Below are 22,831 nucleotides of genomic sequence, written 5' to 3'. Positions count from 1 at the left end.
AGCGAATAATGCTATTGGTTTGCTTACTTAATTGCTTACTATTTAGAAGCACCTAAACGATGTTAAAGGGATTTTATAACCGATAGAATTTTGTTACGAGTTTTAAACTGTAATTCCCGAGATCTGTACATTATCTCACTGATTTAATAACCCTATAAGATATATTATCATATTTATTCTAAGTGTCTTTAGATTAAAATTTAGAATAGAAAAGACAAAAACAAATCATATTACTTTCGCTAACGAATCTTCCTTATTATATTTTAATATAAACCAATTTTAGACACAACAAACCTAGGCTATATCAGTTTAATAAGCAGAATAAGTTTCGTTTCCTCTAAACATGTTATTGTTTTAATGTATTATATTTAGCTATCGCGCTTAAAAACAACGCCGTATTAATAAGAAACAACGTTGTTCTTAGAACTGATATCCACTCCCAAAATTCGAGCGAATATAAAAACTTTGAAAAAGGATGAAGTCCCATTACCATCTTTTCTTCCATTCAGCATCCACTCACGTGACAGTAATGACATCATCGAGCAATATGGCAGCACGCGGTGTGGTGGACACAAGTGTGAACGAAAGGAGGTTGAGACCGATTTATGGTGAGCCATTGCCTTTGATTTCTCTCAAATTTTAACGAATATGATAGATAAACGTAACACGGTCGCACGGGCACTTTTATAATAATTAATTGAACACATAATTATAAGAATTCGCGCATTCTTCGACTGCTTAAGTTAGGCCTAACTTTAACACGCTGTTTTGTTTAAATATTATTAATTTATTTATAAATAAACTTCAAATTGAACGACGATTTTTAAATTGTGTTATTTTTATTATATTTTGACGGTTTTTTGATATTTTTTTAATTAATAGTTTTGATTTTGGCGTATAGATTGTTTATGACGTCGAAGTTAGTAGCCAATTACGTTAAGCAATCGTAGCACGTGTAAATCAAGCATTTGATAATATTCAATTTCAGTTTTAGAATGTGTGTATATATATATATATATATAAATGCTTGATTTATAAATTCCAAAAGTTTAGTAATAAAAGGAGTTAATTACTGTATTTTCGTGCAAATAAAGCATGCTTTTATATGTGAAAATTGCTTGTTTTCAGGTTTTTTAAACACATTCTGCTTTGCTTATACAGTAAGAACATGCTCTTATCGGTATACCCTCTTATCTTGTTTTCAGTTATAAGAACACTGCACCACTGTCTTGATGTAAATGAAATTTAAATATACTGGTCGTATTAAAAATGAAACGAAAAGCTTATCATTCTATAAAAATTATTTTAAAATTAGTGAGTTTTTTTAGGTAATGTAGTGCTGATTTTGATGAAGCATACATTTCTTACATGTGCAGAAATATGGTCTGAAAAGTACAGCTATATTGATTGTTTTTATGAAGTCAACTTAATGATTGAATACTATGGCATTAAAGGAAATTTTATGTGAATCATTATTTTTATGTATAATAATTAAATTCAGAATACAATATTTATAATAATATAATGCCATGTTTAATGTTAATTTTATATTGCCTCTTTTTCTTTTCTATAAAAATTATTAGAATTACTGATGATTTTTATATAGAGCTAGTGGAAGGAACGGCGAAACTAGATTGAGGCGCCTCTAGCGGCGACGCCGGGTAACAGAATCGGGGCTACAAAGGCAGCACCAGTGTTGTTTCATTTAGTACTTTTGTACTAATCTAATATCTTTTTACTTGTTCAAGTACCAAGATACCCAACACCATTTTCCTAGTACTATTTATGAAATCCTAATATCTTTCCTTTCAGTTTAGTACCTTTCAAAACATTCATTTTAATTCTATATTTCTATATTTTTCTACTTTACTTTGGCAGTAAATAGATGTTTTTATTGCTTCCTCATTCAAGTGCAGCAGTTGAACATATTTTTTTGCAATTAAATTTAATAAAAATTAAACTACAAAATCAAGTTCTTAAAAGCAACAATGATAAAATGTTACACTTGGAAACCATCATCTGCTTCAACCATACAAAAACATTCTAGTGAGGAAGATTCTGATGATGACGATCTTACCAGTGATTTTTCAATGTGATAATTTTAAAGTTCAGTACTTCGTGTTCATTACTTTTGTTTCATCATTTTGTTCATTTGATTGTTGTTGAGGAATAATAGCATTCTTGCAACATATGAATTTATCCTGTATAAATTTTGTATGTTACATGTAACACTATATATATTTTAATAAATAGAAATTTGATAAATTCTAAATTTATATATTATTTATAAGTATATATTTAATAATATATAATATATACATACATTCTGCAGTTTAAGGTCAAAGTAATGCCTGCATTAGTCAATACAGTCACTTCTCGACTTACGACGGGGTTCGGTTCCGCAAATTCGGACGTAAGTCGAAAGGGTCGTAAGTCAAGAAGTGACTGTACTTCAATAAAACAGTTAGCCATCTTACACAAGCATACGCGAAGGGTAACTAACTACACAACAAAACTAAAGATGACGCAATCAATCGCCAAAAGCGTGCAAGATATATATGTATATGATATATATTCCACGAAACCTATAAAAAATTGATACATTTTAAAAATTTTTTAATGAAATTTTTCGTCATAAGTGCGAATGGTCGTAACTCGAGAAGTGTCTGTAGATTATTGGGACTGAGCAGTATTAATATTCTTATATTTATTATACTCTTAATTTTGTACAATTTAAAGGGTGGTGTGGAAAAAGTAAACTATATATCTATTTCATGGTAAATAATGAAATTTGTAACTAACCATATATGTAAAGGAACTTCAATAAGGACCATAGCAATAGCTAATAGTATTGTATTAATAGGGAAATTCTTATCCTCATTTCCTCAAAATACTAATTTTGCTTCTTACTCCTTTCTTCCACAGATCTTGTAAATTCAAATATCACATCATATGCCAATTAATATCTGTCAGATTAACAAAATAACATAAAAAAAGAAAATTACTAAACTTTACATTAGAGAACTAAATTTAAAATAGAGCCAACTAAGGTTAACAGGAGATTGAAGATGGGTTAGAATGCAACACATCATTATGTAATTAACCTCAAGAATTAAATTGCAGTCAGCCATTTTTTTTTGTCTCAGGGTAATCCTACTATTCATGCGGGAACGAATAAAACTTTGTACTTGGCGGCTCAGTAATATAGGTAACACTACAACTGACCACATAACAGTTATTTTTTGAAGTTTTGTTGGCAGAAAGCTGTTTTTCATTATCACAGGTAGAAAACAAGCACGGCGTCTCAGTACGTATCTAACCCAAAGACGCTCGTGTTTTCCCGAAAATGTTTTTTTGTCTGCGTACAGGTGGCACTCAACGCAGTTCCACTAGCTCTATAGCATATTTGAGGTGTAGCATTAGCAAAGGCTCTTCTATGTGGGTTATGGAGTTGATTTCTCAAAATTTGATTGATCAGTTTTGATAAAACTTTGCCATTTTACATTAAGTGTGATGAGGAATCCAAAAATTTAATAAAACAATGGGGTCCATAACTTTGTTTTCAAGTTATGGTGGGGTCACAATGTCCAAGGTAATTAGCAAAACTGCATGCAATTTTTTTTTAATGCCAGCAATGACACCACTGTTGGGGTGGTGCCAATCATCCCTGAAACAATATTATTGACTTTCTAGCGCTTCAACTCAGTTCTTAGTTTGTGTTTGGGCAGAAAACGAGCTGTGCCTTGCATTTTTATGATACTATATTTGAAATAGTTTAATTATATTTTGGAATAATTACTTCTTGTTTATTCTGGAACTTTTTGAAGCATTAATTTATAGGGTGATCTGTTTGGATTGGGATAATTTCAAAGTAGTATCCTAATAAGCACATTAGTTGTGTGAAGTTAAAATTTTGCATTTCAAAGTAAGGTAAGGAGGGAGTTTTATTGGGTAATTTTGTCACTTGACAAAAACGGAATGACACTGTCCTTGGAGCACATGACACTGATGTATTGCTTACAGTATATACAAGTACTACAGGTACATTTTCAGGCAATGTCAAACAATGTACTTTTTTCGATTAGCCTTTAATCCCTTTTTTATATATAATACAGTATAGTTTCTACAAACATAATTACATGATTTACAAATATAGGTAGGGTAGATGTACCAGTTTTGGCCAGTGTACCAGTTCTGGCCAGAAAACAAATTTAACTTAAAAATATAATCACCACATATTCAAACCTGTCCAATGAAACAAACTTTTGTTGTTAACTGTTCACACAGTTAACAATAAAACTTTGTTTCATTTTTGATTATATTTTTAAGTTAAATTTGTTTTCTGGCCAGAACTGGTACATCTACCCTTCATAATTTTATTGAAGGGTTGAAACAATTGAAACCATTATGTCTTATATACCTCCTAAAATGCATTTTGGTCCCTGGTGTTAAATGGCCCGTGTCAGTTAGATAATCATAAATTATATATAAAGCAAAAAATAATTATGGCTCATAGATGCATGAGAAGGATATAAGGTCATAAGGTTTTATTACAGCAATATTAGTGAAACATGTTTTAGATAATTTGCTGTGTTGTATAATAGTGTTAAAATGTTCACCATGTAATTTGTAAAGCAGTAAACAGCTAAGCATATGATTTAAATATTTTATTGGTTATGGTTTTTATCATTTTATTATTGTTATTTTAATGATATTATATGGTTTATGAATGTGTGAGTCTTGTAACATTGTTAAATATTTTTTACCTTATATATAATTTATTAAATGTAGAACATGTCTATGGCAGAGTCAATTCCAAAACCAACTGTCAGACTTTTCTTCATGCTAATGTATTATTGCAGCAAAAATATGGACTTCTTTCTCAGGATCATGCTTACAACCACAATTCATAATTGATTTTGTTTCTTCAAATGTTTGATACCAACATTATGCAATAGTACTCATTTCTTACTAAAACCATAAATATGATAAAACTTTGTGTTTAACAGCTGTCACATACAAACTTTGCATATCAAAGGATACTTAGCATATTGCATCATAGTTGATGACATTTTTACTTTTGTCATGTGACAAAACTATCTAAAGAAATTTCTGCCTAACTTTGCTGTTGTGGAAGATTTGAACTTCATACAACTAATACAACTAATGTATTTATTATGATGCAACTTTCAAATTATCCCCACCCGTTATCCCTGCCCAAACACATTAACCTATATTTTTAAAGACATTTTAAATAGCCAACTATAGTTTGCAGAAAAAATTGCAACAAACGCAAAGCCTGTTCAAATGATTAATAACCTATTTTAACAATAATAAATCTAAAGTTATATCTTATGCCAATGATATAAAACTGTTAAATTACAATCCTGATGTACAAACCGACCTCAAAATTTTTATCTTTAACTTTTAGTAAAGTAAATCTAAGAATTAACATTTGTAAAACTGTTGTGATGTGCTTTTTTCTGATTAGAGATCCTCCTCTTCCTCATATTTATATCTATAATCGTGTCTTAAATTATGTAAATTTGTATGGTGATTTAGGGGTCATTTTTGACAATAAATTGATCTGTAAAGGTCGTATAGAAAAAATTGTTAAATCTATTGCAATATGACGGGTAATTTTATGCAGTTTTTGTAGGCCGATATCTTCAAAAACTGTACTACGGTTGTCTTCTCTTTACAAACTTTCAGTCTTTAATTGACTACTGCTTATCAATCAGGGCAATGACTGCCCCCTCTGTATTAAACAAAGTTATTAATGAAATAAACAAACTATAGTTCCTAATGAACAAATTTTGCTATCTACCATATACTGATAATGCTGAAGTCACAAGAATCAGACTGGGATTACCTGATTTCAAAGATAGGGTCAAATACTTTGATCGTATTTTAACTTATAAATATTTTAATGCCATAATACTCAATTATTGGCTCAAACTGAAAGTTCCTTCCAGGAAAACTCAATCAATATCATGTCTACATACTCCTTTTTTTCAATTATCACTATCTCATAGATTTTTTTTTTATTGTTCCATTGATTACATGTTTCCTGTTGAACAACATCTTCATCACAACTTTACAAAATACAAACATTTATGCCAATGATTTTTATATAATGTGTGATTTTGTTTTGTCCTTATATCATTTTGCCTTCCTTATTTTCTTTTTTTTATTTTTTGTATATTTCTTGTTGTTATATAATTTTATTGTATTTATTTTTTGTTGTTAATTTTAATTGTATTTTATTGTAATGTTGGGTAATTTTGTTATATGGGGGTGGAAATCTGTTGTCCATCGACAGTTCCAATTAAATGTAAAATGAATGAATAAATAAATAATAATTTCTCATTTAAATCACAAAATTCATTCACAGCCACAAACTACAAACTTGATACAATTAGATATGATAATTGGCACTTAATTTTTACTCAGTTCTTTGCAATGTGTTCTTCAAGTTGATTGATGAATCATCCTGCTCACAAGTGAGTCTATCAGCTTAGCATCAATCAAGCACCAAACCTCTTGCACTTTTGTAATGAAGTTTTTTTTTTCTGGGATCTTGGTGCTTCATCTGGTTTTTGAGATAGTCTGCAGGTTTTCAATCAGATTAATTGGGTTTAAGGCCAGCCAGTCCAGGACATCAATATTGTGGTCTGCAAACCACTGTTATGTTGACTGTTCAACATACGGGCAGGTCTTGCTGAAGAGTGAATCCTTTTGGATAGAACAAACTCATTGTCTTCAAAAGACATTCATGCAAGATGTTTTGATCTTGTTCGGTGTTAATGGATCCTTTGGTGATTTTGAGTGGCTTGATCTCTTGAGTGCTGCTGCTGTTCCATACCATACCAGCAGGACCATGCACTGGTGTCAGTTTTTGTGGCCATGTGCAGCCCCATGACATCAAGTTGTTTTGGAACAGCTTGAAATAACTCTCGTGAGTAAACACTACTTTGCTTCAGTCTCAATTCAAATTGGCCACGGCCTAGAGCACACATCATCATTTGTGTTCAGCTATCATCAGTATGGATTGAAAGGCAGACATTTCTTGATGCCGACATGTTTCAAGTAATGCTGGATGCATATGGCACTCACTTTTGAGCTGCCTTGTTCCTCCAGCCCTGTGACAATCATTTTGGGTGACACAGTGCATTGTTTGTTGTTCTCTAACAGTTTATTTTTGATCTAATCCTGGTGACTGTTCTGTTGACTGTCTACTTCAGTCCTTACATTGCTTCAACATTCTGTAGTATGACAAACACAAGTTAATCTGGCCAATTCATTCTCATTCATTATCATGTTGTTGATGAGTACATGGTGTGCCTTTCTTAGATTCTCTTCCAAGGCAATAATGTTGAAGTTTGATTGCTGAAGTTCAGACCTGTCACAACAACAAAGCCATGCTCAAATGAACATATAACACACTTTCTGGAGGTGTAATGAAATTAAAAGATTTAAAATTAGCATGGGTGAAATGTGTAGCCTTGTACAGAAAGATGATCCTTATTGTAATTTTTTCACTGCATACTGTATGTACAAATTGAATCAGGTGAATCAGTCAACAATGAAAATGCAGATAAATTTAAAAATGATTGAATTGAATTGAAAAGTATAATATAACTCATATAAGAGATGAAAATAGAATTACAAATTTTTAATTTTTTTATTGTATTTGAAAAATATATATTTTTAATTTTTAAAAACTTATCTGTTGTGAAAAATTTCCATTATTTAGAAGTGAAAGTACTTATAATCATTGTAATATTTATTTATTGTTTCCTATAATGCAATTTTTGTAATGATTTTCTGTAGTAAATTATACAATATTTTTTAAATTCAATTAATATTTAAACAACTTAGTTGGAAGGAAATTTTAACAAAAAATATTTAATAATTTAAAGTAATTGTAAAGTAATTGTTATTGGTTTAATTACTTTTAACTGACAAGTGAGTATAAGTTTATTGGGAAATTTTGTTGAAGTGTTTAAATTACTATAGTTAACATTAAAGATAGTTAAGCTGCCATTTTTTTTGAAGATTTAATAATTTTAAAATCATTTTGAAAAGAAACACAACTGTAAGAGCATTCACTTTTACAAATTAAATGATTTATCTATCCCTTAGGAGGAGATAAGAAAAATTTGATGATGAATTAATATTAAAAACTAATTATAATAAAAATTAATTTGATTTTTTTTTAGTACATGAAACTAGTGATCTAAAGTTTTTTATTTTCAGATAGTTTACAGAGAATTTGGTTTTTTTTTCCATTTTATTTAGTTTTATGCTAATGTGGGGACCCCGGGAGGTCGGACGGTGTCGGACCTCCTTTTCTCGGTTCACAGGTCGGTTAAGACCTGCCCACTGTCAAGGATGGCTTGTCCAGTCCGGAACTAATTACTTGTCAGGTCGAGTGGAGGAGGAAAGAGTGGGATCGTTGATAAGACAGAGGCGAGATTCGAATAAATGATACCAAATACAAGAATAAACAGAATTTATTTACGAAACGATAACGAACAGTTACACCGAATAACATTGACAGAAAATTACGTACTAACATAGGAAAGTTCGAACCCGAGAGAGAGTTTACAAATAAATGGCCGTCATACCTCAAGTAACAAGTATCGGCGTCAGATGGCACAGTCAATACACAATCCGTAGTGGCAGAGCGGCTTCGGCTGTCCGTTTTCGGCTTCGAGTCCGGTCGGAGGAGGGAGCTACGAATGACGACGACGACCCCTTGGTTCTTGTTCCCCTCCTTTTTATTTCGTCCCCTCGTTAATTTTCTCGCCAATAAGCGAATTTTGTCTTTAGTTCCGAGTGTGACTCAGTTTCGCGTTTCGAGGGGAGGGGGAGGTACAGTCATTCCCCTAAGACGGGTCAGTTTTTGGTTTGGACTTTGGTTATTGATGTCAAGATAATGACTAATTTAAATCTGTAATTTGTCGGTCAATTCGAACTCTCACACTAAGATGCAAATTACTGTTTTTTTTTAATTAGCTAACAAAATTAATTTTAGAAATAAATATAAAATATTTATAATTTCATATCAGGGTATTAAAAGTTTGTCTTAGTTTGAAAGTTTCAATTATAATTTAATATTGTGTAGAACGATAAGTTTTTTCTATTAAAATATGAAGTCATTCTTATTCATGACTTTTTATTTGAATTTATTGATTGAGTTTTATTCTTATGAATAATTTCTTAAACATACAGATTTAATTAAATTAATATGATGATTTTAGAATATAAAACAACAGAATAGATGCACTTTAACAGACTTGAAGTTGATTAATTTGTTAGACATAAACATTATTACATTAACTTTTTATTGAAATCAGAAATTATATTTCTGTACATTATTAATCATTTTCAGTTATATGTATTTCTCTATATATATTAAGATATTAATATTTGAATATTTTATTACTGTGAAAGATTAGTGAATATATTTTAGTTAAAAGGAAATTATGTTTACATTTCTTTAAACATATTTTTTTTCAATAACTATCATTTAAATAGAAAACTGTTTTCTAGTATTTTTGAATAAAATCCATTGATAAACTATTTCATAGTTTTGAATAATTTTTTTCTTAATGCTGGTATTAAGAGTGATAATTCTGTAAGTCATTATTTATAAGCAATTTCATTCATTAATTATTTATTCAGTAATATAATAATGTTAATCAACATACTTAAAAAATTAAACAATTTTTTAATGTTTTTTTGTTTTGTGAATATAAAAACTGATGAATCATTATTCTGACTTATGTACACTATTTGATGAAACTTTCCAAATCCTCTCACTTTGTTTTTGAGTCATTAAGTTTAAGCATTCAGTAAATTTGATTCAAGGTCTGAATAATATAAGTTTTCTTTTTTTGATTTTGTTTGATTATTCAAATTAAAGTTTTTTGTATTTTCTTTTTTAATTAGTTTAAGTTACTGTTAAAATTCTTAATTGATAATTTAATATTACAGAATTGGATTTATTTGAATTATATCAATTAGATATAAAAAATTTAATACCATATGTTAGAACTATCATTCTTTAAGAACTGATCACATTTATCCTGCTCAATTGTGTCTTATTTATTGGGATTTATAATAGCTTCGCATGAGAAATGCATACTTGTAAAGCTGACAATATGAAATGTAGAAAATTGCATGTATAGTTTGTTTTAAAATTATTTTTAAAAGTTTAAAAGTTTATTAAAGTTAACTTCAAGTTGTACATTGTATGAAGAATGTTTGGTGATATAACATGTTTGAGGGCTAATCTTTTGATATTTTTTATAAAATTTGTTATAATTCTCAATGTATGGTACTTCTACCACCAATAATGGCAATTGAATAAGAATCAGCTACTTCCACGATAGCTCTAGAATATAACTATTTGTAGATGTGTACCAAACCGGAAATAAAGAGTACATTCAATTAAATCCTCATGCATACCAACAAATGTCCTTTATAATTATTTTTAAGATGAGTAAAAATAGTAAGAAATTTTTGAATCTAAAACATTTGTTTATTCCTTAGAATTATTTGGCAATCTTCACAATTCATATTAAAGTTAAATATTTGACCACTTTAATATATAAAACACTTGTAATTTAGATATCAGTGTTAAAATTGTCAAATTTTAGTATAACATGATTCACAAAAACTAATGACATTGTATCTACCTAATACTAAAACTAAAAGCACCTGACTTTTGACTAACTACCTATAAATTTAGCCTGGCCAAAAGTATTACATTGGATTTCATACATTAGCATCTTAAGCATTTGTAATGTAATGGTCAACTTGTATTTCCAAGTGAAAATTATTGTTTGATTAAAAACAGCTAAATAGATTAAATTATAGGAAATGTTTAGTAATCATTTTTAAAAATTAATTTTTCTGTTCATGATTTTTTTATGTTGTGTGTGCAATTGTTTAAATGGGTATCCATAGGTATGGGTATCTGAGTTTCTGGTTACCCAGGTTTAAAAACACATATCCAACATTCAGAACTACAAGCACCCATATACAGTAAAACCTCCATTAATGAATACTCCCGAATAGCAGACACCTCTACTTAACAGACATTTTTACAATCTCCAGACCCATCAAATAGGACATCTATTATATTTACCTCTAAATAGCAGACATTCTAAATAATGGATGCTGTTGTCCATAACCAACTTTATGAAAATGAAATGTCCTGCCTTTAATATTCTGAAAGAATTAATTATGTACAAAATGTTTTAAAATGGAAACAAAGAATCAGTTCAAATACTTCTTCAGAGGATGAATTTTGACCATAGGTGTCAAATAAAGACTGTGTTAAAATAGGAATAGGGGAGGAGGGTGGGTTATGAAAAGTCAAACAACATTCTTTTTCTCAATGAAATTCATCCAACAAACAAAGTGATAATAAATGCAAATATGTCTCACTAACCTTATATAGCTTTGCAGATAATATTTAGAACTTAATACTAACGTTTTCGACCTGTTTCTAGGGTCTTCTTCAAGGTGTTCTATAAATTTTTCTGGTGCGTTGTGAGTTTGATTCCAGTTTTTAAACGTTCCAGTCGCCATTGCATCTATCTTCAAAATTTATTTTTTAAAATTGGCAGGCTATTTATGATGAAATGCTATAACAGCCGGTGCAGGTGCACATTTTTTGGAGATTTAAATTTTGAAATTTAAAAAAATAAATTTCGAAGATAGAAGCATTGTGACTGGAATGTTTAAAAATCAGAATCAAACTCATACCACACCAGAAAAATTTATAGAACACCTGAAGAAGATCCTAGAAATGGGTCAAAAACTTTTGTGTTACATTCTAAATATTATCTGCAAAGCCATATAAGGTTAGTGAGACGTATTTGTAGTTTTTATCTGTTAGAGAAGTTTAATTTGGTTAAGTTGTCAACCACCATTTATTGTCATGCATATTAATGTTATTAAACTTCTGTCTTACTGTTGGAACTAAGCTTATGGTACCAAAAAACTATAAATTTTTTCCAAGTTATTCATTCATTTGACAACAAAGATAGTATAATAGTAATGAAAAAGAAACAAGAGCATAAATGATGTCATAAATGTGAGAAAACTCAATGTCTTTCCACACTTTAAAGTGGTTGGCAAATTGCCTTTATAATACGATCCTTGGACTTTTACCAAACAAATGCTGTTATTGTAACCATTTTAACAGCTTTGTGGTGGCTAAAGTGTAATGTTTAATAAATCAGTTACTGAAAAAGCAAAAATGTTCAAAAAAAGTTACACTTACTTCATAACTACAAAGCAGACAAATCCCTGTATCGATTTTTATTGTTTGTTTAGGTTATAAATATAATAATTCTGAATATATTCCTACTCTTGAAACTTTTCAGTATATTCACATTTCTAATGCAAATTTGGTTTTTGTAATCAGTTGTATTCTTCACTATATGATGACCAGGTTAAGATACAGTATAGCCACCAGCATTCTGTACATACAGTGGCTCCGAATAGTGGACACCTCTAAATAGCAGACAAACTTCTCAGTTCCAACAGTGTCTGCTATTTGGACATTATACTGTATATTAAGAAAAATGGTTAAAAACAGCTAACAGGATTTGTAATTTATTTATTTATTTTTAATTTGAAACTTTATATTTTGATTATCATAACTATTATGTTACTATCCAATTTATGAAATTAGTTATATGTTTTAATCATTTTATTTAATATAGCATTATAATAAAAATAAAAATCATAAACAATTTTAGATTTACACACTTAATGCTTTTCACTATGCTTTTCAAATACACGTAACCAGAGGTTACTGAAAAATTTAAGTCTCGCCAACCATTTGCCAGTTTTAATTTTTTTTTTCCACATTAAATTAATTATTGTCATCAGTTTTACTTATTAATTAATGCAGGTGCTTGGTAGCCTTATCAGTTGGGCATTTGGAAAGCAAAAGTAATATGTTAAGCTGCCCTCTTACAAGGAGAGGGCCAGACATTCGGGTCTTCAATTCGAACGAAACTTGGTAAGTGCAAAGCCCTAAACACAAGCAGCTCCTTGTCCAAATAATAGGACCCACTTCTCAAGTATTTTCCAAAAGTGGGCATCTAAAAATTTAGTGTTTAACTTATAAGTCTAAAAGTTTTATGTCTCTGAGTGATGATAGTCAGTGGCATAACGTGGCTGTCAGCTACCCTGGGCAGAGGAAAATTCACCGCTCCCTTATTTAGGATTCTCAATTTAAAAGACTAAAATATACAGTAATTCTAAAGAACTTTTCAGCAAGAACAATCATCATTATTGTGTATTGTATTATTATTATTTATTGTGAAATTTTGCTGCCCTCTAAAAGTGCCGCCCCCACTACGCTACGCCACTGGTGATAGTCGATGTCAGTTCAGACTTTCAGAGTTTTAGTTTAGCTTTGTTTTTTTGTGTGTAACATTATTAATTTACTGCATTATTAGCATTATTACTATTATTATTATTCCTCATGTTTAAAGCTTATAAAACAAGAAATTAAAAATTGTGACATCATTTCCTCTTCAGCGAAAACAAAGTCTCTAGATTTAACTCTTACATTGTTAATCAAAATTTTTATTTCTTCATATTTATTTTCAGATATGGTGGTATTGTATTTTTTCATTGTATTGTATTGTAATCAGATATTGATATTTGAAGTGTAACAAACATGAGCACCTGAAGAAATGTTCATAACATTAACAATTAAAACAATAAAATGCTATTACTATGCTACTTTATTTTCTTCTGTTTGTATTGTTTGTTATGGAGATTTCAGCTGGTGGCTATTTTCTCCAATTCTGTGCCCTTGTGGTTACAGAAAGCGGCCAGTTTGGCAGATGAGAGTTTTGAGTGCAGCCACATGTTTCCATGGAGACAAGGTGGTGTGTGGCCAGTAAAGAGGAGGGCGATCATGTACCAGCGTGGGGTTGATGCCAAGGGCTGAGCCTAGGGCTTGGCAGACTAGGTTGTATTGTGGGCAGTGAAACCAGAAGAGCTGTACTATTTCATTTTCACCACAATGTGGGAACACAGGCAAGGTGCAGACAGCTTGAAAGTATAGAAAAGAGTGTAGTTGAGCCGTTTTGGTCCTGAGGAGGCCCAGTAGCTGTTTCCATATATCTGTAGTTGGTGTGCTTGTAGGTCTAGGAGATGAAAGGCCAGAGGTGTCCATGTTGTTTGTGCTGAAGGCTAATTGTCCAAGCCTTGGTTAGGATTTTAGTGGTTTGACAGCATATTTGTGGAGAGAGATCACTTGGTATGAGTGGCTGTCTAAGCGAGCTGACCGAGCTTTCGAAGAGGGCTGCCCTGTCTGCCACCTTGTTCACCAGTATGCTGGAATGCCCTAGTATCCAGACCATGGCTAGAAGAAAAGGGTAAGTCGTCATTTAAGTCGCCAGATCAATAATGATTGGAGATAAGGGAAAGGAATCACGAGTCACTGCCTGCAGCACCAACTGTCTCTCTGTAAAAGTTGCTGTCTTGCAATTGAGTTTAGTACCTAATTGGATTGTCTGCTGTAGGCCCAACGCCTCTGCCTCAAAGATGCTGCAGCATAGGTTGATGTCAAAGACTTTCGAAAAATTGTCAGATGGAAGGACCATTCCTGTGGTGGTGCATAGCAGTGATTTTGAAGCATTCGTGCTGATTAGCACCCAGTTTTGCCACTGGTGAGTCGCTGCTTCATAAAAGTAGGCCCTCAAAACTGGAAGTGGGCAAGATCTGTCAGTAGAAAATAAATCTAAGTTGATGATGGAGAAGAGCTGGGAAATGTCTGGATGGATATATGCTTTGCAGTATAAATGGATTGGTGACAAACTGCTCGCTGGAGAAGGTTAGTACTCGCATAATATAGGGCTGTTGATGTTGCCATATTTTTATATCACTTACCTTTTTCGTCAATGTGTAGAAACACCTGAAGCTTATTTGCTTGTTAGGATATATTATGTAAGATATGTTAAAATAAATGTGAAGAAATAATTTTTATTTAATGACATAGAAGTTAAATCTATGAGGAAATGACATCACAATTTTTAATTTCTTGTTTTATAAGCTTTAAACATGAGGAATAATAGTAATAATAATGCTAATGATGAAGTAAAATAATAATGTTACACATAAGAAAAAAAATCTGAAAGTTTGAATCTACATCGTCTAGTTCCTTTGCCTAGCATCTTATCAGATACTCGGATGTGAAATTTCAGACATAAGCTAAACTAAAATTTTCAGATCCCATTTTTTGGAAATGCTTGAGAAGTGGATCCTATTATTTGAACAAAGAGCTGTTTGTGTTTAAGGCTACATGCTTACTAACTTTTGTTTGAATTAGAGATCCAAACATCTGGCCCTCCCGTTGTTAGCAATAGGAATAATTTTTTAATGAATAATTCTGAACAACACATATGATCACACTGTTTAAAACAGTATTTCACAGGTTCTGTCATGTCAAAATTTTTGTTTTAGTCTACTGAAAAAAAGATCAAACTGAAAAAAATCACCCCAAAAATTCCCCAAATATTCTGTTGGTTGATAAAAATTCCCCAATCTGGAAATGCTGGATGGCATTGCACAAAATTGTCTTCAGTTCTCAACGTCACTTTCTACTTTTCTGCTCAAATTTGTTGCGTGACATCATGAAATCTCTAGGTGTGTGGTGTACGGGACTCCCATTACGTGGAAGCTAGACATTCAGCTGTTTTTCCTGAAGTGTGATTTGTGATTCAATTTCATGCTGAATGTCAAAACAAGTTGACTGTGATTTTGATTGCCACTTGTTATTGCAGTATTATATTTTTATTGTCACTTTAATAAAGATATCGCCAAATGGCGATTTTGGCGCTATGCAGCACCACCCCTGCATAACATTTAGATAGTTTTATTATAACTTACTGCATTTACAAAAAAATATCAAATATATTTTAAAAGATGTAACTTATTAATTATTATAAACTTTAACATTAAGGCTGTTTGTCTTTACAATATTTTTTTGTTATTTAGAAACATTATGTGCAATCTCTGTTTATAAATTATGTCATTGTCATCATATAATACAAAACCTCATCAACTAGCAAACTAGCATAGAACTTGTTACAGCTGTATGTATATATGTGTATATCCTATAGCCTATGACTGTTGTTCTGAATTTTGGTTCTCAGACTTCTGGTGTTTATAAGATACTTGTTGGGGTTTTCAGCCCCATTTTCTAAAAACTCTTTTATTTTATTAATTAGCAAATATTTAAAGCTATATTAAGTTTTAAATAAAATGTGAAAAATTTGTATATTGTATAAGGATGTATGATAACACAAAGCTATTGATACCATTATTGATATTAGTATCAATCTTAAACATATCGATACCAGCCCATATTAGCATCAGGTATAAAAACTGGAAACCTTGCTGGCTGTTGCTGTTCAGGCTGTGGCTTGATTTTGAAATGTTTTGTGTAACTAAAACTTTTAATTTTAACATAAATAACATACTGTAATATGGTTGCTGTCTATTGGTTCTTGTATATAAATGTCTCTTTAATCCAAAAACTTGTTTGGTAGACTATATCACAGCATTTCGGTTAGGAACATTTTTATTTTAAAAAATTGGATTACAAATGCATTTTAGGTTGGTTTATACTCCCAACCCCTCTTCAGTGCTGTATGAAAAAAACAATAATATAAGTAGGGTACAACATTATCTAGATATCGTGGAAAGAGGATTTTTTACATGACATAGCCATTTACATACCATATAAAGACAAATTTTTCTTATCACAGTTATATCATCCATAAACATACATAACAGTCAAGTATTCTACATAAAAAACTAAAATTTACAATGGTGTAAAATTGTTTTTTTCATACAGCACTGAAGAGTGGTTGGGAGTATAAACCAACCCAAAATGCATTTGTAATCCAATTTTTTAAAATAAGATGTTCCTAACCAAAATGCTGTGAGATAGTCTACCAAACAAATTTTTGGATTAAAGAGACATTTATATACAAGAATAAATAACATGCTTTATTCCAGTTACTTATTATTAACAAATTATTAACACTGGTTTCCAATATAAACTAATTGTTACCTTCAAGTCTTCAAATTGCACATTATTTATAAATAGTATTCTGAACACTAAGCATACTGTATATACATTCTGAAAATGAAATTTGATGTAATAAATTTATTGATTTTTGATCATTAATATTTACTATATAGGTAACTTAATCAAAAATAGTGTAAGATTTGGTTTTGTTTCGGCCAAAAATTATTTTAAATATAAAATGAAACATGCATATTACTCTGTCAGCATTATGAAAAAAAAAATAAAAGAAAAAAGAATTTATTTTGCAAGACTTTCAACCAGGGCTGTGGAGTTGGAGTCGGGAAAAATGTGTGGACTCTGACTCCGGCATTTTAAATTTAATTTAGTTTTTAAATGAAATTTAATTTAGTTTTTTAAATGTTTTTGTGTTTTGTTATAATTCATTTATTTTAAATACAAAATGCAACAATTTAATTTATTAAATATTATTTTGTATTTAATATTAAATATTAAATACAAAATAATTTATTAAAAATAAAAAACAGCTATTAATTAGTAATTATAATTACTAATTATAATTACTAATTAAAAATTTCTAAAATACTACAATAGTTTTTTGTAGTATTTGTATTTAGTAGTAAAATTATTTTGACCCAATTAAATTTGAGTGTTTTTTTACCAACTCTGTAGTCCTGCTTTCAATGGTCTAAAACTGTCCTCTTTGGGCAGAATCATTATTAGAGCTTCCAGAGAACAAGACAGATGAATTCAAGAAAAAGAATCCGAACATCAACTAATGTTTTTTTCAAAATTGTTTGTCCTGTACATGCATAGAAATTTAAATTATACATGAACAGTTTACAAAAATTATACATTAATACAAAAAATGATGAAATCTAAAATAAAACATCAGAATAAATGCATTAAAATAAAGTACATAAATAATAATGAATTAAATAGTCAATAAATAAATACTCAAACATATAGTGGCACTACTATCGCTAGGAGGTGTTTTATCGGAAACTATGTGATTTAGAACCTCGGGTTAAACAGTGCTGTCCATAACTCCAGTTTATCCAGCATGGGAGAGTTGTACGATGACAACAATGAGATGTAAAGTGATTCCCATATAAATAACATTTTTTGATCTCCACAATGTTTTAATAGGGAAACTTGTGACCAAATTGGTTTTAAAACCCAAATTTGGTTTCGGTTTTGGATTCTGCTGCAAAATCCAATTTCAATTGGAACCTTACCTGTCTGTGAATAATGTAACAAGACCAGATCTTATATCCAAGGAAAAGTTTCAACACTGCTATCAGACCAAAAGTATTGAGTGCAGAAAGCACTCAGTATCGAAGGAAAATATTGAAATGGTATCAGTATTGGCAGGTCTCTAATTATATATTAAAATAGAGTTGGTTCTTTTTATTAAATTTTATAATTTATTAATTCTTTTATTTTACCAAAACTTTTCAAATTAATGCAATCGAAACCATCAAAAATAATCTAAGATGTCTCAGATGCTTATTATTACAGTAAAGCATCAATTATCCGACCCCCGATCAACCGTCACATCGGTTAACCGACCGCGTTCTAGTCGGCAAATTCAAATGTCCGCTAGTGATGTGGCGCTACAATATTTGGCTATGTCTTGGCTACTTTAATATTATTTTTGTTAAATTTTTGCATGTTTTACTGACAACACTGGCTCGACCATGAAATGGAAGGCCAGTATTTAAACGAAGCTTATTTAATGACGCTATCCAATTGCTGTTTTTAAAACATGTGCAAGATTTAGCGGCAAACAAAAAGAGTGTCAGCTGTGAAGCAAAAGAAAATTTTGGACTTCTTTTTCTAATGTATAGGCCTACTTTATGTAAAATATGTAAAAATGTACTTTATATGTACTTTATGTAAAAATAACCTGAATATATTTTTTTTGTTTTATATTTTTCAATATACAGTATAGTACTGTATTTATTTTCTGCAAAATAAAGAAATAATTTTTAACAATACAATAGCGACGATTATTATTTAAAAAAAATTTTGTTAGGCTTAACATCGATGAAAATTTAACGCGAAGTAGGTTAATAGCGATATACTAATATACTAATTACATGGGATATACTAATATGCTATACTAATAATGTATTTTTTCACATTTTTCGGTTATCCGTTTTTTCAGTTATCCGACCAGCCCCAGTCTCCAATTGAGTCGGATAATTGATGCTCTACTGTATTGTATTTATTAATGAATGACTAAAAGCTAACAACTGAAAATAGGGGTCTGCTGAAATATATTTTTATAAAAGGGTCCATGACCTTTCAAAGTTTTGGAACCATGACCTAAGATATTGCAGATATTATTGTAAATTTTGTCAATACATGCATTCTGAGTTGCGCAAATGGGTCAGAACTATTCAAAATGGTATTTGTCATCGTCTGTCTCATAAACATGACAGCATTCTATAATTATAATTTCTGCATCTGTTTTGTGACTACTATACCTGATGATTTATTATTCTACACAACGAAACAACCTTTGAAACAGTGAAAATTTCACCTGACTTAGTTAGAAAAAGTCTAACTTTCTCCTGATTTTCCTGATCAGTAGACATCCTATTGTTTCTTATATGATACAAACCTGTAAACATTGAAATTACAAAGGACTCTAAACTTTCTGGCTTAAGCTGGCTTTGTCTTATGCAGACCAGAACAAGAAAATTATCATTGTTCAAAATATTAACGTACTTTTTTTTTAAATCAATCTATACAGAGTATTTGCTATATTTATTGAAATAACTTTAAAATAAAAAGAAAATGTTTCAGAAAATAAAATATATATATATTCTTTCATTTGAAAAAAGAAAAAGTGCATTCCAAGAACATGCACATGCATGTTCTAGGTGTGAAACTTCTTTCTGTCTTATGACTGAAAACGTAAACTTTTAGATGTTATTTTAAGTGGTTGATTTGCTTAAATTCATGTTTGATACTCTTAAGCTCTCTTTTCATTTATCATAATCATACTTAATGGTGAAATATATAACATTTTCAGAAATATGTTCAATTTAAAATGTGTTAATACATCAAGAAAGCAGAGCAATTTTTTCATGAAGTTTTAAGTTGAATTGGACTTAGGTTAGGAATACATGGATAAAATATAGCATAAAGTTGGAATCAAAGTATAATGATATTTGCTAAAATTTCTATTGAAATCAAACACAAAAATCAAGTAGAATAAGTTTCTTCTTCTTACACACTGAAAAAATTTTCTATCAAAGTGTAGCCAATAAAAGTCTTTCATGATGATCACTCTAGACACCAGACTTTATGTAGATTTACAAAATAACAGCATGCTTTATTACTCTGTGTAGGAACTTAAAAGGTATTAAATCTAAGTTTAAGATTTAGTGTATATATTTGAAATTATTTATTAAAATGTACTAATTTATAATGTCTCTCTTCATTGTTTGATATTAGCTTTTTTCAATCATGTTAAGTAAAGTTTGTGTATTGGTCTATTGTTACGCTTAAATCATATATATTTTGTCTTCAAAACAATTTATAAACATGCTAATGTAAATTATAACATTATTTAATTTAATTTGTCCTAAAATCTATCATCATGCAAGCAAAATAAATAGATATTATTCATAATGTTTTTGTGTCAGGCTTTTCAATTTAATGTTTAAGTTTCCATCTTTGACAGGTTCTAATATAAATTAATAAGCGGTATTTAGAGCATGTAGCTTTTTGTTCTTGCAGGTTTCATATTAAACAAGATATCTTGTAGGGAAAATTTGATAGTAATACTGAATGATAATACTAGATGTTAATACTATTTCTGGCTTTCATGAGTTTGTCTTTTGTTAGTTTTACTGTAATTGATCTTAATGATTTAAAAAAAAAATACATTCAATATTATTTATATCATCTCTAATATCACATATGAGTTATTCTGTAAGCATTATCTGACATGAAAAATGCTACATTCAGATTGCTAGTAATAGAAATGAAAATAAATTTTTTGATTTTTAATGTCTGTCTTTCATGTTGTTGAAGAATTTCATTTACATTATACAAACATACAGTTGAATTTGAATTTTACTTAGTTTTAAAGCATGGGTTCCCATAAAGCACAGGAACCACATTTGACTAAAAATAAACATTGTGTCATGTGACAGCAGGCAGAGGATGGTGGCTTCCAGACAGCATGTGTGACCTGGATTCTGTGCTATTTGAGCCTGCTTTATTTTAAACATTTTTTTGTTTTATTTGATTGCCGACTGATTTCTCCAACTAACTGACATAATGGATTTTTGATAAATTAATTTTTAAAAAAATGTTTATAGTCCAATTTTATGCAAAAAATTTTAACCTTTGCTGCAAAATTTTAAAAATATAACAATTGTAAAGAGTAGTATGTTTGTGATAAAAAAAAATTTTAAAAATAGATCAATTCTAAGTGCAAAATATAGCAATTTAAAAAATTCTTACTAAATACTTAGGAGTGAATGGATTAATCACTTGAGAAAGCATTTCTTGGTAGCTTATATACCCATTTGATTAAGCATTTTTGAGTTTCTGGACATCACAGAGGTTTATTACCATGGTTCTTGTTACATGGAAATATTGTATAGATATTATGGATCACCAATAAATCAATGCACAAAATCTTGATTTTTAGCTGAACCTCTATAACTTGAAACTTTTTGAACTCAAAGTCTGAATCCCCCCCCCGACAGATTCAAGTTAAGCAGGTTCCACTCTATTGCTATTAAAATTGATTAAAAATGCTTTATTTTTGTTATTTTCAAGTAACATGCAAATAATTGTATTATATTTTAATTTTATTATTTTTACTTATTTATGTAATAAGTTATTTATCAAATTTATTTAAAATTTTATTTATTAATTTGAACAAGCATATAAATTTTATAAAAATTTTGAATGTTTTAACTCTTCCAACAAGTTTTGCAGAAATTAATACAAATATTTGATTTCTAAAATGGTATTTTTTTTAACATTGCTTTCAGTAAAAGGTATTTTTTCGATATGGAATTCATTATTTTTCAGACAATTTTATATTCTTATAAACTTAAAATATGATATCTTAAGTTTATATGTCGTTAACTCTAAGTGAACCACTTTTTATGTGGTGGAACTTGCATTTCTGTGGCAACTGCATTTGAATTTAAATTTTAACAGTTATTCTTTAAATTCATAATAATTTTCTCAATTCTCTTACATTCAACAAAATAAATTATTTCTGAAGCTATGGCTTATTTAAAATTGATAAGTTTGCTTTATATCTTGTCTCATTCTTCAATGTATAGGCTTATTAAATGTTTTCCATTCTAGTATGTTGTTTAAGTGATTTTTTTGAATCAATTCAGTTATGTCTTTCAAAGTACCTGTTTATACTATTGATTTGCAGTCCTACATGAACTGTTAAAATTTAATAGATTGTTCTTAGAAAAATTTCGTAAAAATGCGCATTCTGACAAATTTTTTGTTGTTGTTTAATAATATTGATAATTCCTTTATAAAAATGTAATGGTGAGCAAAAACAATTATTTTTCTTATCCTTTCACGAACTTAACGTAGTGTATGGCATCTTGCAGTTCATTTTAGTTAATATTAAGCTGGGCTATATCATCAGAAGTAATTGATTTCCTGAATATAATTGAATTGAAACTTGCAAATTATTATAAAATTACATCTTAAATATTGCATCTACAAAAT

At 29.8% G+C, this 22,831-nt stretch overlaps 1 protein-coding gene across 1 annotated transcript in view; it reads left to right on the top strand.

Annotated features, from left to right (window-relative positions):
* Positions 1–470: 470 nt before the first annotated feature.
* Positions 471–22,831, top strand: part of psidin (phagocyte signaling impaired) — a 72,491-nt gene continuing 50,130 nt past the window's right edge. Inside the window, exon 1 of the mRNA XM_067276388.1 lies at positions 471–608. Within this exon, the coding sequence (XP_067132489.1) occupies positions 476–608 (133 nt within the window). The 5' untranslated portion in view covers positions 471–475. The remainder of the gene's footprint in view (positions 609–22,831) is intronic.

This window comes from Centruroides vittatus, unplaced genomic scaffold, assembly GCF_030686945.1.
Source record: "Centruroides vittatus isolate TY-2023 unplaced genomic scaffold, ASM3068694v2 contig_689, whole genome shotgun sequence".
In the NCBI taxonomy this organism is placed as follows: Eukaryota; Metazoa; Arthropoda; class Arachnida; order Scorpiones; family Buthidae; genus Centruroides; species Centruroides vittatus.
This window is presented reverse-complemented; position numbering and strand designations above follow the sequence as displayed.